This window comes from Pseudorca crassidens, chromosome 1, assembly GCF_039906515.1.
Source record: "Pseudorca crassidens isolate mPseCra1 chromosome 1, mPseCra1.hap1, whole genome shotgun sequence".
Lineage (NCBI taxonomy): Eukaryota > Metazoa > Chordata > Mammalia > Artiodactyla > Delphinidae > Pseudorca > Pseudorca crassidens.
Window position 1 is genome coordinate 112,911,071 of NC_090296.1, and position 16,349 is coordinate 112,927,419.

General features: G+C 48.8%; 1 protein-coding gene across 1 annotated transcript; it reads right to left on the minus strand.

Moving 5' to 3' along the window:
* Positions 1–634: 634 nt before the first annotated feature.
* Positions 635–13,880, minus strand: OAZ2 (ornithine decarboxylase antizyme 2). Its single transcript, XM_067750230.1, is given in 6 exon segments — positions 635–1,024; positions 1,262–1,347; positions 2,130–2,305; positions 3,564–3,644; positions 3,646–3,721; positions 13,669–13,880. Coding segments are annotated over 6 exon segments (570 nt in total). The 5' UTR covers positions 13,689–13,880; the 3' UTR covers positions 635–893.
* Between the last annotated feature and the right edge of the window lie 2,469 nt (positions 13,881–16,349).

Below are 16,349 nucleotides of genomic sequence, written 5' to 3' on the forward strand. Positions count from 1 at the left end.
GTTAGCACTAGACTTAGCCAGGCAGAGGCATCCCGTCCCTCGGAGCAGATTCTCCCACAACCCCCAGGCCCTGAGCTGCTCTTCCTCTTGCCCTCTGCTGTCTGTGACCCTAGGAAGGACATACCTTGGGCCTGCGGCCAAGAGCGAGAACTCCTGGCCGTAATTTGAGAATTGGAATTTGGCTAGTGTTTTTTAAGGCCCAGGCACCCCAAAAAAAGCCCTGGTGGTGGGTGTGAACTTCAATGCCCCTATTTTAAATGCACTGATAACATGAAACAGATTAAGCCAGCTTAACCAAATGCCAGAATAACACGAAGCTGTAAAGGAGGGGTCAGACCTGCTTTCTCCAGGCCAGACACAAATGCACAGAGAGAAGCCCAGGTGGAGTGTCAAAAACAACTGAAGGACACTGCCTAGGGGCTGAAAAGCCTATACTCCGGAGTCCCCAGGGTGACAGGAAGCAAGGAAAGAAAATACACAGGTCTTAAAAACCAAAAAAGAAAGCCCAACAGCAGGGGAACCTCAGCCTGACAGTGCTGTCCACCAGCTCTCCAGGCCTTGCCCCTGGACCCAGACAGTCCCTCCCCCTCTAGGCAATGTCCTCCCCTAGGCTAGATAGAGCACATCACACAGCGCAGTTTAAAAAGCTTCTAATGCCAGTTCATAAACATCTTCATTTACTATTGGTGATTACATGTGAATAATATGTTTATACTGTTCTTTATGGAAAACAATTTCAATGAGTCAACTCTGAGAACACAACAGGCAACCCTCACCCTGAGCCCCTCAGCGTCCTTCCCTAGACAGCAAGAAGCTCCCTCCTCTGTCCCAGGGCTGCCTATCTTCCCCTCTTCCCTCACTGTGGCTCTTGGGCAAAGCATCCTCTATGACCATTAGTCCTCATCGGACAAGTTCTGGTCCAGGGGGTAAACCATGAACATCACATCTGGTCGAGAGGGGACACAGGGATGGCCTGGACGCACAATCTCAAAGCCCAAGAAGCTGAAGGTCTTCAGGAGTGGAGCTGCAGAGAAGAGTGTAAAAAAGGATTCTGGTAAGAAACAAGGGTAGGCTCAAATCAAGGGAAAACCCAGAACAAAGATGGAATAAGTAAGCACTAGGCCTTTCCTAAATTTGGACACTCTCAATCCCATGATCTCCCAGGGTTTGTATGTCAAACTCAGGAGCCCCACCTTACTAAGAGCCCCCTTTTCCCCTCCCCAGCCTGGGCAGTAGGTCTCAAGCTGCTCTGCCCCGTCACCTCTGTCTTCCCGGCCCTTCCTGAAGCAGATGAAGACGTAGTTCACTTTCATCTTCTCTTCAGCAAACTCTAGCAGTGCTAACAATCTGCAAGAAGCAAGGAAAACAACTCAGGCCCACCGCCCCCTCTAAACTTCGGCCTCACCCCTCTACACCCCACCCAAGGCTTTCCTGAGGCTTACAGCCAGCACTGTAAATAGGGAAGCTTCAGGAAGAGGGTTCCTATTTCAAGACCTCAGGAGCCCTGAGTTCAGAAAAAAATAAACCACAATCCCTAAGAAAAATGTCACTGAATTCTCTCTTCCTGGAATAAAGGTTCTTCATCTGAAATTAATACCAACCAACTTAACTAATGCAGTTCACAAGAAAGTATGGGACCTAGGAAGAGAACCCAGTTTCTCAGAGGTCCTCCAAAGTTGCCAAGTTTAATGGTGACCACCTGCTGCTGAGAGGGACTTTGGGCCCTAACACTTCCTAAGAGGATTTGCTCAAGAGGCTGGAGCCACTCAAGAGAACTCCATTCTCAGGACTGTTTCTTCCACAGCTGGGTGCTTGGAGGGCCTTGCCCAATCCGGTGAAATCCCACTGTATCTCTGAGCTCCTGGCCTTTGAACTGCACCATTATACGATGGCTCAAGGGGAATTTGATGTCCACTGGGGTGATTAAATGACAGGAATTTGGTTAATGTGATAATGATCTGCTTTCATTATAACAGGCCTGTTTTACTGGCTGAAACTAACCTGTTACAAAATGGTATCTGCTTGGGCAGCCGAGAGCTAGGGGGAAGGCTAGCCATCTGTTGTCTCTAGTAAGCATACGCCCTTCTCTAGAGCAGGCTTCCTGCCCTTCCCCAGCACTTGCTCCTTACCCTTCTTTGCTCCCATCAGCTAATAATCCATCTGGGATTTCTACAAACAGGCTCTGGCTGGACAGGACTGCATCCCAGGAAGAGACCTTCACCTCGGTGACCTCATACTGGAAGTGGACGATGTGAGGTTTTCCATCATTCACAGGGAGGTCCTGGGTCACAGTGAGCTTCTCGTCCTGGGAGGAGATCAGGTCAGAGGACCAGGTCACTACTGCTTCTGGCCACATCAGAGGCTCCCTAACCTAGGTGGTGTAAGGAGTCCTCTTGGGCCAACCTCAGGGTAGCACGGGATAGAGGGCACGCTGAAGATGTAGAGCAGCATGCTGGCTAAATGGAGCCATCGGGCACTGAGACCACTTGGTGTCACAGCTAAAAGCCAGCATGATGGGAAGGGAATATTTACCAAGAATCCACCAGATGCCGAGTCCTGTACAAAGTACTTTCCCATTTTTCAATCACCACAACAAGCACTTGAGGTAGGCATCAGTATCCCCACTTTAAACGTAAGATACTGGGGGCCCAGAACAATTAAGCAACTGACTCAAGGCACCACAGTGAGTAAATGGCAGAGTTCAGATTCAAATCAGGTCTCCCTGACTAAAAGCCCACGCTTATCCCACCAACACCATGTTCTTTCCCTTCCTTCTCTGAAAGAGAAACATTAGAAACAAATGAGGATGTTCATGAGGGCTTAGCTGGAGCACAGGTCAACCCAAGCTGGCTTCCAGGTGGCTGCAGAGTCCATGTTGTCTCCCCTGCCACAGTCTCAAGAGACCAGGACTCAGCTGCCCTGCTACCCTTCAATGCCAGTCTTAGAAGTTAAACCACTTCTGGCCTCACAGGAGATTAAAAGGCAGCAAAGGGCTAGCTGCCCCAGCCCAGATCACTCTCGGGACAGACTCCCAGGGTTCTCTATAGCTCCTGTGCTGTGCCCTATGCTGCCAGGGTGATGGATGACTGAGATGCAAGGTGCCCTCTCCTTACCACCCACCCCCGCCACTGCCCTGCCCCATGCCCCCCAGACTGGTAAGGGACAGAAGTCAGAATGCCCGAGAGTCGAGGCCAATGGGAAAACTCCTCCTGGCCCTTGGTACTCCTCAAGAGAAAACTGAGGAGCAGCACCAGGCGAGAGCTCTTGCATTCTTCCTCTCACTGTTCCCCCCCCCCTTTTTCTTCCGCCTCCCACTCAGGGCCCAGAACCAGCACTAAAGTGCTGACCTAAGCTGAGAAGATGGCAGGGTGTTTGCTTGGTGCTGATATCCTCCTGGTACTCCCCAAAAGCCTCATAGCAGCCTCAGTTGAAAAAGTCCTCCCCAGTCCCCCTACTGGCCTGGCCTAAGACTAAAGACTAAGGAGAGTGATCACTGCCCTTAAGCAGATGCTCAGCAGTGTCTGAGAAGCGCTGCTCCAAGCCTTCCACCCCACAGTCCTTACCTTATATATTAGAGCTGAGAGAGAAGGATCCCTGCCGCCCCCTCGCCCACCGGGGATCTTCGACAGTGGGTGAGGGGCATCAGGAGCACCACAGAGGCCCCGGAACAATGTGCCTGCAGCACTGGAGCTGGGGACAGTTACTCAAAGGCAAAATACTACTGCAAGAGATAAAGTGAGACAGTAAACACAAAGTCTTGAAGATTTAACTCAGCATCCTGCCCCACCCCTGCCCTGGCTCTCCCTAAACAAGTACTCCCTCAACAACTGCCCCAGTCCTTCCAGCTACAGCTCTCAGAACTACTTCTCTCTCAAAGGGCAGGAACCCACCATCCTACAGAGGCACAGAGAGTCCCAGAAGGGCTCAGGGTCAAGGGGATAGGTCTGACCAAAGGAGCCCCTGTCAAACATCAAACAAATCTCTGTGGTACCGGCAGACCTTGGGAAGAACCAGATGCTGGCTTGCCTAGTAGGCCTAGAGGCCCAGACCCCCACCAGCCCCTTTCCTTACCCTAACAATGTCTCAACAACCTCTGTGGAAGAATCACAAAGCCTACACAATCACTTCGGGCTGGAGAGGCGTATGGGCCTCAGGAAGTCACATGGGCTGGATACGGAGTCCCTGAGGAACTCCCAAGGCCACTTTTCCAATGATGGCCTCCCTGATCTGAACAATGGAACTAAACAAGAAATCACTTACCCAAATCCCTCTAGGGTCAAGAACTGAATCAAATCCAGGGATTTGGCTCCCGGAGAGGAGATGCACTATAGTACAGAGTATTATGATGGCATCTTAGTCCCTGGTGTGCCACCAGACACAAGGTTGCCCTTCTTTGCTGGAATCTGACCTGGGCGTGGGAGTTCAGGTAATCCTGATGCGATTAGAATGGACACTCAACACGTATATATTGCCAGCATGGTGGTTGCTAGGAGGAAGTATACATGCCAGGACCTGAGTAAGGAAGCCAGTTATCAGATGGATCACAGAGGGTGAAAAGCTCCTAAAGGAGCTCCCTGTCACCTTCAGGTGTGTCCCCTTTACTGGCCACCAGGATTTTCAGGTGGACCAAACAGGGCTCCAAATCTACTCCACTCCTTCTTTGAATCCAATTTACTGGCTCTTTAGGCTGAGATGTAGCTCACTCCAGAGGCGAAGAGCAAGTGAAGCAAGGAAAGAGGAAAACTGCATTTAACACCATGACTCAGCAGCAAGGCCTGGCCCCAGCACACCAGCCTCAGGGCAGATGGAATGCAGTGGGTAACATATATGGGAGGGCGCTACAGTGGGGTGCTGGGGCCAGCTCACCTAATTGTGCACATCTCTTCCCAGCTATAGTTGCATTTAGTGATGGCATGTTGGTTAGCTTGAATCAGCCATAGGGGGAATATTTAAACCACAGAAAACAGCAAATGCTATAAATCAAGACCTTTTTCCCCTGAAAACCCTTTGTAAAATGTTGAGAGGCACCATTCTGCACACTGTCCTTTGCTTTATGTGGCATGGCGTGCCAGATTTGGATTTTTCGCTTAGGCTCAGAACAACAGAACTAAACTCACACCTAACGTGGCAATGGTACAGTAACCAGAGGCGCAGCCCACTGAGACCCTCCGTACTAAGAGACCTACATGAGCATTCCACCTGAGACAGGAAGTCCAAACCCATCACTGCTATAGCTCAGCTCCTCTGTTCTCTCAAGGACTTCAACCAGGGGCCTGAAATCACACTTGGAAATTTCACTTGGAGATGGAATTCCCAGGCAGTGTCAGTGGGCCCGGAGAAGCACCAGCACCTGGGGATTAACCATGTGCCCCGCCTTAGGCCTCCTCTGGAAAGCCTCAGGGCATCCCATCTCCCCTACTGGGCCTCGCCTCACCAACAGCTAGAGCATTAGGAGCATGAGAGAGGACTGTAATACAGACTGTTCTTAAGAACAGGACTTATTTTCTGCTGGGGGAAATGAGCTGTTAACCCCTTCCAAGGGGTGGGGTGGGAGGAACTGGGAGACTGGGATTGACACATACACATTATTGATACTATGTATAAAACAGACAACTGATGGGAACATACTGTATAACACAGGGAACTCTACCTAATGCACTCTGGTAACCTAAATGGGAGGGGCAGCCCAAAAGGGAGGGGATATGTGTATGGCTGATTCATTTTGTTGTGCACTGGAGGTTATTAACACAACATTGTAAAGCAACCATACTCCAATAAAAATTTTTTAAAAAAAAGAAGAAGAAGAAGAAGGGCTTTCCTGGTGGCGCAGTGGATAAGAATCCGCCTGCCAATGCAGGGGACACGGGTTCGATCCCTGGTCCGGGAACAGCGCACAGGCCACGGAGCATCTAAGCCTGTGCACCACAACTACTGAGCCTGCGCTCTAGAGCCCGCGAGCCACAACTACTGGAGCCTGCACACCTAGAGCCCGTGCTCCACAAGAGAAGCCACCGCAATGAGAAGCCCGAGCACCACAATGAAGAGTAGCTCCCGCTCACCGCAACTAGAGAAAGCCCACCTGCAGCAACGAAGACCCAACACAGCCAAAAATAAAGATTAAAAAATTTTAAAAAAAATCCCCCCTTCCAGTGTGCTAAGGGACAGAATAATAAGACTGTCCAGGCCAGAAAAAAAGGAAAACGAAAGTGGGAGTTTCCCCAAGTAAAGGCACCCACACACACCCCACATGGGACAGTTCCCTTCCCATTCCCTAGTGACCACCTTCTTCAGGCCTCTGTTGAGGTTGCTGCAGGAGCACCAGGAAGGCTGCGCTGCTGGAGAAAGCTGCCTTGCTTGTATTGGTCAGTGGAGCTACCCAAGGACTGGGCAAACCTCTGGGGTAGATAGATGAGATGTAGCCTTGTATACCAGGAGAATTGCATGGGTTCACAAAACAACCAGATCACCAAGGCCCTAGCAGTTCTAAAATTCTGGTGCTAACTCACTTCCAAAGAAATTACTCCTCAATGGTCTCTAGATGGGAGAGCTACATTCAACTCCTGAACTGCATTCCAACCACCATCTTGATTCTGAACTAATTTTCCCTTGCAAATAGCAGAAGCAATGGGGCCAACCCACTGAAAAGATCAGAATGAGGTGGAGTTTTGTGGGTTTTTTTGATCCAGAATCCCCTTTGTCTTCCTAGAAATAATCCCTAGGGCCTGCCCGGCGTCTAGCACTAATCTATGAGGTCATGATATTTCTGATGTCATGATCTCACTCCTCCTTCAAATAAAAATGCAAGTAGTCTATCCCACGGTAACAAATTATTTACTTCCCCACTCACACAAGGATCCTGGAAGCTCTTTCCTCCCCCACAAAGTCTGCACAGAAAGCAAGTGTGTGTGTGTTTGTGTGCGTGTGTGTGAGAGAGTGGGGGGTGGAAGGGTGTTTCAGGTCCCCAACCTGGCATCCAGTTCCAGTTCCCCAAGAGAAACAGCTGGTGTTTGGGATAAGCTTAGTAGACAGTAGATCACAATCAATAGTTACTTTAATCATCCATCATAATAAATCTGTTTTTAGTTACTTGCTATGCGAATGGCAAATTGCTCTCTTTCAAAAAAACCTGGCTGTCATTTCTGACATGAAAAGGGAAGGGATATGGGTACATATGTGGTGGTTAAAGTAATTCAGGGGCATAAAATTGCCCAGCAACGGCCTTCTCGTATCAGCTTTAGTGTTCAAAATGGTATTGTGGCAAAATATGCCACCAACCTCAATAGGAATAGTGAATCCTGGAGGAACTTAAGCACAAGAGAAAGTGGCTTTTAAACACAAGTCTCCCTGTCACAAGATCCAAGTCAGGTTAGGTTTCATATTCAGTTCAGTCATGTTTCTACTGGCTCCAATGCCCAGCTTCTTCCATTCCTCCCTCATATCCTGTTCACTCCATTGCGGGGCAGGCATGGTTTAATCTCTACCACCAAAGGATGATTTAAGAAGCTCAGTCTGGAGGCTGAAAAGATCAGGCTGATTAAGGAGAATCAAATGTTATCAGACTGAACTCAAACATCCAGCTGGGCTGGCCTTGCTTCTGGAGAAGAAGAAAAAAAATACCATGCTGGAAATGAGGGTGTCAGGTATCCAAGTCAATTCGGAAGATAGATGGGAGATTAGAGCCGACGTGTTAGTGCCTTTTATTTTCTCAGTTGCTATCAGACATGCCCTTGGAAACACTCCTCAGGATACATATGAATGCTACCAACTTATCACATCCTGCTGCCTCTAATTTAAAGTGTTCTGTGAAACTGCTGTCTGAAATGTCCTTAGCAGGTTATAATTTCATACGCTGGCTACAGACAGGCAGCATATGCCACAGATGTATTCCTGGGGAACGTTGCTGGTAAATCATATTTTTATAATTCAAATCCCATTTTTAAATCTCTAGGTGCTTACTATTTAAAGGAGGTAACCTAAAATCTCTTGAGAAAATAAAAGATCTCCTGTTAAAGAAGCACTTCCAGTTGACTTTATGTCAGTTTTGATTTTTATATTTAGTTTGCTCAAAGCAGAGTACAGCCTGCTACACAGAGCAGAGATTTAATATAAAAGTAATTCTGTGGCTAACTTCCATTCAGCTACATTCAACAAATACTTGAATTCATATTCTCCTTGATATACTTTTGATCATGTTTCACTTGAATAAGTGGCCTGAGCTCATTATTCAAGTCTACACCCTTTCTCTCTGGTTTCCATTACCTGTTAGAGGAGGATCAGGCAGCCTTAGTATTACCTACCTTGTGGTATCAAGTGAAAAGACATAAAAACCACATTCCCAAGCATTCTATATTCATTCCCCTCTTTCAACCTCTTCTGACCCATTCCTGTCTCAGCCCTCCCTCACAGAACACTTTCTAGGGTGCCCTGACTTCCCTCACACGGGCTGCTTTTACTCTGAGACTAGGAAGGTCTCTGATGACTAATCCCTACGCAGCAAAGAGGGACCAATCCAGGGCTGCCATTGCAATTAGCTAAAAAGAAACAGGAAGAAAGGTGGGAGGTGAATGGCCACCTTCAGTCTAGTGTGAGCATACAGGCTGATCTCCAGCTGCCAATTCCCCTTCCATATGAGAAGGGGGCCTTGGTCAGATGCCAGGCATAAGTCATTTCACTAGGGCTGTTTGGTGTGCCAAAGGGTGTCTACTTGCTAAGCACGATTATAAAATTATGATTGTAAAATTATAAAATGACATCACCACTCTGAATCACAGACTGAAAGCGAAATTGGGTTTTGGTTGATTTTCCACAAAAAACACACTTATGGTAGCAGCTAGATAGAATATCTGTGCCTCTGAGATTTGCTTATCTTGTTACACAGCTGATATTGGTAGATCTTCAGCTAAAGGTAGGCACAATCACATATGCTATCAGAGATGGGTAGATACCTAGGTGATCATGCTTTAAAATAGGACCTTGGGACTTCCCTGGTGGCGCAGTGGTTGAGAGTCTGCCTGCCAATGCAGGGGACACGGGTTCGATCCCTGGTCTGGGCGGATCCCACATGCCGCAAAGCAGCTATGCCCGTGCGTCACAACTACCGAGCCTGCGCTCTAGATCCCACGAGCCACAACCGCTGAGGCCCACGTGCCTGTAGTCCGCGCTCCGCAACGGGACAGGCCACCGCAATGAGAGGCCCGTGCACCGCCTCTCATGAGTGGCCCTCGCTCGCTGCAACTGGAGAGAGCCCGCATGCAGCGACGAGGACCCAACACAGCTATAAATAAATTAATTAAAAAATAAAATAAAATAGGACCTTAATTTTTCATTTCTAGTACCTCAATCTAGTTTGTACAGTAAGCTCATCACCCAGTTCCAGCCTCTCTTCCCAGGACAGAATTACTTCATTGTTTATACAATATCAAAGACCTAGAAAATTTTCTTAAGGCTTATCTTATACAAAGCATTTTACTATGCTGCTGCTAACCAGAAACTACCTTGTTTTGTTCACTTCAAGTAACAAAATTCTTGCTCACCTACCTGGCCGTTTCTGGTCTATAGGTTTCAATTAGGCTTCACAGCCTTCCGAATCATGGCGCCAACTTGAATCAACACTGTGTATTGTTGTGTATCCCATTCAAAAAAGGGATGAATTACTCTTTTTTTTCCTAGAAATATACATACATAACATCCCTCTACCCCACTCCTCAGTCCCCTTTTTTTATATTTCTAAGCTGCTCTGGGGCTAAATTTGGATTTCCTGCCAGTGAGGAATTACTATTATTAGTCCACACAGCTTTCTGACGCATACCTCCAATTTGGGGGGATTCCTGACTATGCTAGGAGTGTCTCTCTCTATGGGATGGCCTTGAAGGCACATCAAAGGAAAATCTGTTCTCCCTACCACTCCACAACGACAAACCATAGTGCCAGTAAATAAGGAATAACCAAAACCAAATTCTTAGGGGGAGAGACAGAAATTCCATTACCCAGGGAACCATTCAGTGAAGATGCTCAGAGTAGCTATGATGTGCCATTGTACCCTGGCTTCCCCTCGCCCAGGAAAACCACCTGTGGAACCAAATACTTCTCCTCAAAGCCCATCAGACACAGACTAATTATTATTAAGGGTATCAAGCCAGAGCAAACTCTTCTCCACATACTGTACTGTCACAAGGTACTAAGCAAGCCCTAGACAGAGACTATCTTCCTGACCCTACAAATCCAGGGAGAGAAAAGGCATGAAGCTTGATTTACTTGGATTTAAACCTGTTGTTCAAAAACCATAATAAAAGTTCTGGTACTGTGTCTTCTTCCCTCCCCCACCATTAGTAATTTTGACATTTTGCAAGTACTAATCAGAACAAAACTGGAAAGGAAGACCCTTGTTTTCAAAACATACTGCAGGCTCCTCTGCAACTATTTCTTCCAGGAAACCAAGCTTCCACCTCTTGAGTATTTCACTGGAGCCAGGGAAGCTGGAAAGCCCATCCCCCACCGAATGGGCCCTAAACTCCCAGCCAGCTCACCCCTCTGTGGATACAAAACATCAAGAACACTGACTGGGAAGAACATCCGGCTCTTAATCGAAATCCTTAGTTAGGGCCCTACTAGGATTCCTTTTAGAAAGTTAGGTGCAGGCCAGAGGAGGCTTGGAAACATGCTATGGAAACAAGATTGCCATAACTCAAAGAAACCAGACACCCTGCACACCCCACCCCACCCCCAGGCCAAAGTGGAGGAGACTGATCCCAGGCCTTGCTCCTGCCCAGGCCCTGGCAGGTCAGCTGGCTCCTCCCTTCACCTGCCTTTCATACAGCCAAGCCCCTCAAATTACCAACACACTAAGCAGAAAGAAAAAAAAAAAAAAAAAAGCAAGGGCTCTGGAGACAAGCAAGCCTGTTTTGCCACTTAGGAATCTGGAAGGAATCTTCATAGTTAAGCGAACCCAACTCTCTCTTTTTCACATGTAAGCAAACTGGCAAGGCCAGAACTAGAATTCAGGTCTCACACTCACAGTCAGTGAAAAGACCCTTACGTGTTGGTCCTAAGTGCTCAACTCTCAGGGCTCGGCCTGCAAATGACTTGGCACCTAGACCAGTTCAGTCTGGAGGACTCCAGAGAAGGCCTGCTGAGACCACACCACTTTCCAAACCCCACTGCAGAGACAAAAACATAAGACTAGAAAAGAAAAATCCTTCTCACACTGCCCTGGGATTTCCTGTAGGTTCCTCTGCTTCCCTCCACCCCTGCACTTCATCATGCCCCCCCTCATACCTGCACTCTATCCTCAGCACACCCAGCCTTCTTTACCACAAGTAACACCTTTTGCATCCAGTACCATCCAAGTATCTAGCCACCTCCACCTCCTCAGCTCCAGAGGGACTGGTTTAGAGAAGATGAAATAAGTGGGGACTGCAAAGGGGGATGGACATGGAGAGTCTTGGAAAAGGAAAAGAGAGCAGCAGAATACGGCTGCAGGTAAAGAGGGCTTGGGAGGTGGGGTTAACGGGTCAAACAGGACTATAACAAACCAGGAAATGAGCAGTGAATTTTCTTTCTGCATGTAAGGAAGAAACAGGTGTGGAAGAAACAGGTGTGGGAGCTAGATAAGAGTGTTAAGAAGTAAGAGAAAAAAATGGTTAATGGCTGAGAACAGAGTTACTTGAGGTAGGAGAACTGAAGAGGCTGTTGCAGGTATTTTGGGTATTTCTGGATCGTTCCTGGGAGAGAAAGACTAAGACAACACCCTTTTCCACAGAAAAAGGGCTGACACCCACTAAAGGAATATGATGGGAAGGGTCTTCTGGCAGGAAGGGAGGGGAGGCAGTGTTTCTCAACCCTGGTTGCCCATTAGAGAGAGCTTCGAAAATGTATACTGATAACCGGCCCTACCCTAGGCTAATTACACCAGATCTGTGAAGGGAGGCCCAGGTGATTGATTTTTCACATGTGTACCTAGGGTTGAGAAACAAGAAAAGCTGAGATACAAGAAAAGCTGAAAACCCAGCTGGAATATTTAAGAATGGTGCTGTTAAAGGAATGGGAAATGGCAAGTTAAAAACCATTTTTGTGAGAAGGGAGCCCAAGTTTGAGAGGAACCTTGAGTGGTACTTAGAGCTCTGTGTGAAGAAAAGCAATTAGGAGGGCTATCTTTGTAAGAGGAACCAAAACCCAGTTTTGGATAGGCCATGGCACAATTTAAGGAGGATTTTCAGGGAATGGATCTGCTTGCAAAACAATGTGGCCCAAGTGAGAGGCAGAGGCCATAAGGCCAAATCTGGAGACAAAGGGTCTGGTGTGGGGAACTAATGAGCTTCAGACTCATTTTGGAGGGAGCAGCAACAAGTCTTGGGAAACAACGAGGAAGAGAATTAGAACCCAAATTCCAAATAAAAGCCATTCTGATGTATAAGCAGCAGCTGGGGTTAAAAATTATGGGGAATCAGGAAATTAGGAAACAGTTTCACAGAAGAGTTTGGGGCAGAAATATGGGATATGTTGGAGGGAAAGATGCATGACGAGGACTGCCTCAGAGAAAACGAGGAGAGGTGGAGAGAGGAAAATTGAATCATGAATTCTGCCTAGTTTGGGCAGCGGGGAAGTATATATGAAGCAAGTTTAGAAAACTACTGGTGCTTAGTTTCAGAAAGATGTGCAGCTTTTCTCTCCAATTAATGGGGGAAAGCTGGGGTCAGGTTTTGAGGAAGGACACTTGCAAAGGCCCGGTAAGCCGAGTATGGGGACTAATTTGAAAGCACTGGAGGTTCAGGGAAAGAGGGTAGGTCTTCAACAGAAGCAGAGTGGGCTGAACTCTGTGATCTAATAGTCTAGAGATGGGGCTCAGTTAAGATGGGAGGAGTAGAGTATAGATGAGAGAAAGTGTTTAAAGGGGTAGGAATGTTTAGAAGTGCGTTGGGGGGAACATCATGGAGGGCAGGAATCAAGCCCAAAGTGAGAAATAAAAAGGATGATGTTGGCAGACCGGGAAAATGGGGCCTAATTGGGAAAGGGGTGCCGGGGGTGGGGGAACGGGAGGGAAAAGATGAAGCTGGAGTGAGGGACCAAGGGGAGCACTAAGCGTCACGGCAAAGACTATTAGGCCTGACTGGGGGGGGGCGAGGGTGACAGGTGGGGGTAATGGGTCCAACTGAGAACTGAAGGACGGAGTCTGACCTGGGGCGGGGGGGCGGGAAGTGATAAAAGAATCTTCTGGTTGGAAGGTGCAGTTTAAATTAGAGGAGGGATTCAAAGGGAAGAATTTTAAGTGACTTAAACGAGCAGGAAGAAAGATTCGGGGAAGACGAGAAACAATTTGGGCAATCTGGATGAGAGCGAAAGCACAGTTTCGGGAAGGGGCCACCGTTCGGCGGGGCTGAAAGGAACTGGGGACTGGATTGGAAGACTGGGTCCCGGTCTTTGGGGGCTTCACCGGGCTGCACGCTCGGACGAGGGGGATGGGCCAGGCTGGAGGAAGGGGCGCTAAAGGACGGAGGGAGGCCCAGCTGCGGGGCTGCGGCTCGGACTGGGGTGGCTGAAGTAGGGAAGGGACCCAGTGGGGGCCGGATGGGGCCCCTTAGGAGGGGCGAGAACCGGCTGGGGGATGGGGAGGAGGCCCTCTGGAGCAGAGGAGGGGAGGATGGGGGCGGGGAGCCTAAACCGGGCCGTTACCTGTCCTGGGTGTTTATCATCCTCGGCGGCTCTGCTCAGGGTGGGAAGAGGCGGCGCAGGGAGTGGGTAGGTGGATGAGTGGGCGGGTGTGGGGTCGCGCGCGCACGCGGGGCCGAGCTCTGCGGGCTAAGTCCCTGTCAGGCAGCGGGCCCAGAGCCCTCCTCCTGCCTCAGCGAGCGCCTGCCTCCAACTGACCCTCCCCGGCCGCCGCCGACGCCGCTGCAACCGCCCCGCCCCCGAGTGCCTTATCTGCATAGCCCCACCCCAGCGCCGCGCGGTGTCCTGGGAAACTGGGGCCCACAACAAAGGGCAAAGCACCGCCCCACCGCCGCGCAGGCGCACCAGGGGCGGTAGGGGCCAGGGGCCAGGGGCGGTAGGGGCGAGGGGCCGTAGGGGAGGGGGCCGGGCGGAGGTCCAGATGAAAAGCGGCATGTGGGGGTGGTCGTGGTCGTGGCCCTGGTGGTGTCGTGGCCGTGGCGGCAGCCTAGCGGCCCGAACGATGCGTTGACTTTCAGGTACCGTTTACTAAGCATTGACCTGACAGTCCTGGTCTCTAGCCCTTGTTTGCATGGGGCCGAGTAGGGCTGTGTCATTTGTAGGCCCTGGGAGGATATTTTATTAAACAAATTCGTAAATCTAGAAGTACTACACATATTAAAAAAAAAAAAAGAAGTACTACACGTATTATATTAGCGCCATTCGAGACTAAGCCCAGGCCAACAGATCTGTTACCTTAGCTAATATGCAGATCAGTACCTCAGCTATCAGCTGAGATCAACAATCTCTGCACCTTACAGACATATCTCAGGGCAACAGTCAAGGCCTGCTACTGGCTGGGGTCATCTGAAGCCAAATGGCTGTGAGTGAGGATCACAGTCACCTGACAGCAGTGGTGGACGGCATCAACGCTGACTTGTTTACAAGCACTTAAGATCACAATAATGCAAGGTTACTAGTTAACAGTCACTATCCCTGCTGGTCCTTATCACAGATCAGTGTCAACAGGTCACAATCACTGATGCACAGACCCCTCAGATGACAGGCACTTCAACACAATCATCAGAGCTCTGACCCTGTTCATGGTCAACCCAGACTGCAAAGAAGAGGGCTCATGTTATCTCAGAGCACAATGGGTAGCTGTCATCTCAAATCCCATTCATTCATTTATTCAACAAATACTTATTGAGCAGCTACTTACTCCATGCTCCAGGCATGTGCAAAAGTCCAGGAATACTCAAGGATCAACTAGGCAAAGTTCCTGCCTTGGATGTCACATTCTGATCAGAGGGAGGGACACAGACAGGCCATCATAATATGAGGTAAGTGCTCAATCTGAGGGAGGCCACAGAGAAAGTAACTAGGGAATTAGAGATGGTTTCACAGAAAGGATGATCACAATCACTCCAGATCAAAGGTCACTATGACCCCCAGTGGATAATAGCCACAAGTCACATATGTCCCACATTAAAGCCATCCAGGACACTACAACTCCACAAACATGCTTATGGTTTTTAGATGATGGGAATTCAGGGATGGAAGAAAGCTTGGAGCTGCCAAACTAAGGCTTTTTCAGCAGAAGTTGAAGTGGTAAACGATACCAGAACTGCCCAGATTATCATTAGATATTAAGCACGACTGGTCCCATACTCTGGCTCACTTTAGATCTCTACCTTGTCTCCATGACTATGCCTACCTGCTTTTCCAAGTTCAAGCCAGGTATGTTCTGACCTTAGTGCATAGCAGAATTGAACAATTAAACCCACCCCTGATCTACATCATGTCATAGTCCCAGAGACCTGGGCAATCCTCCTGCTCCCCAAAGGGAGCTGGGGTGGTTCATTTCTGCCAGACAATCAATCCCCTGGATAAGTAACCCCTTGGCCTAAAGGATAGTTTTTGAACAACCAGCAGATATTAACTCACTATGTCAATAATAGCCACCATTTATTGAGCATCATGCTAAAGTGCTAATTTTTACAACAGCTCTCCACTCCTGTTTTACAGATGAAATGAATTGAACCTCAGGGAGCTTTTGCCAGCTAATATTTTTGAGGACCCATATAAACCAGGCAAGTTAATTTATTTGCTCTAATCTGAAGCTAGTAAGTGGTAGCGTTAGAATTTGGGCCCAGAGTTGCCTGATCCTGTGCTTGGTCTGTATTCACATGGTGGAGGAGTGAGGAGGGGTCTCGCACAACTTGCTGCTTGAAGGAGTGACCACCCTGATGGCTGCCTGACCAGCAAGTGAAAAATTCACAAAAACGGGGAGCCACCTTCCTCTAATCTGTACTGTCTGATATGTCAGCCACTAGCCACTAGTGGCTATTTAAACTTAAATTAATTAAAATGAAATAACGTTAGGGACTTCTCTGGTGGCACAGTGGTTAAGAAGCCACCTGCCAATGCAGGGGACATGGGTTCGATCCCTGGTCCGGGAAGATCCCACATGTCACGGAGCAACTAAGCCCGTGTGCCACAACTACTGAGCCCGCGCTCTAGAGCTGGCGAGCCACAACTACTGAGCCCACGCACCATAACTACTGAAGCCCGTACGCTCTAGGGCCCACGTGCCGCAACTACTGAGCCGGCATGCTGCAACTACTGAAGCCCGCATGCCTAGAGCCTGTGTTCCGCAACAAGGGAAGCCACTGCAATGAGAAGCCCATGCACTGCAACAAAGA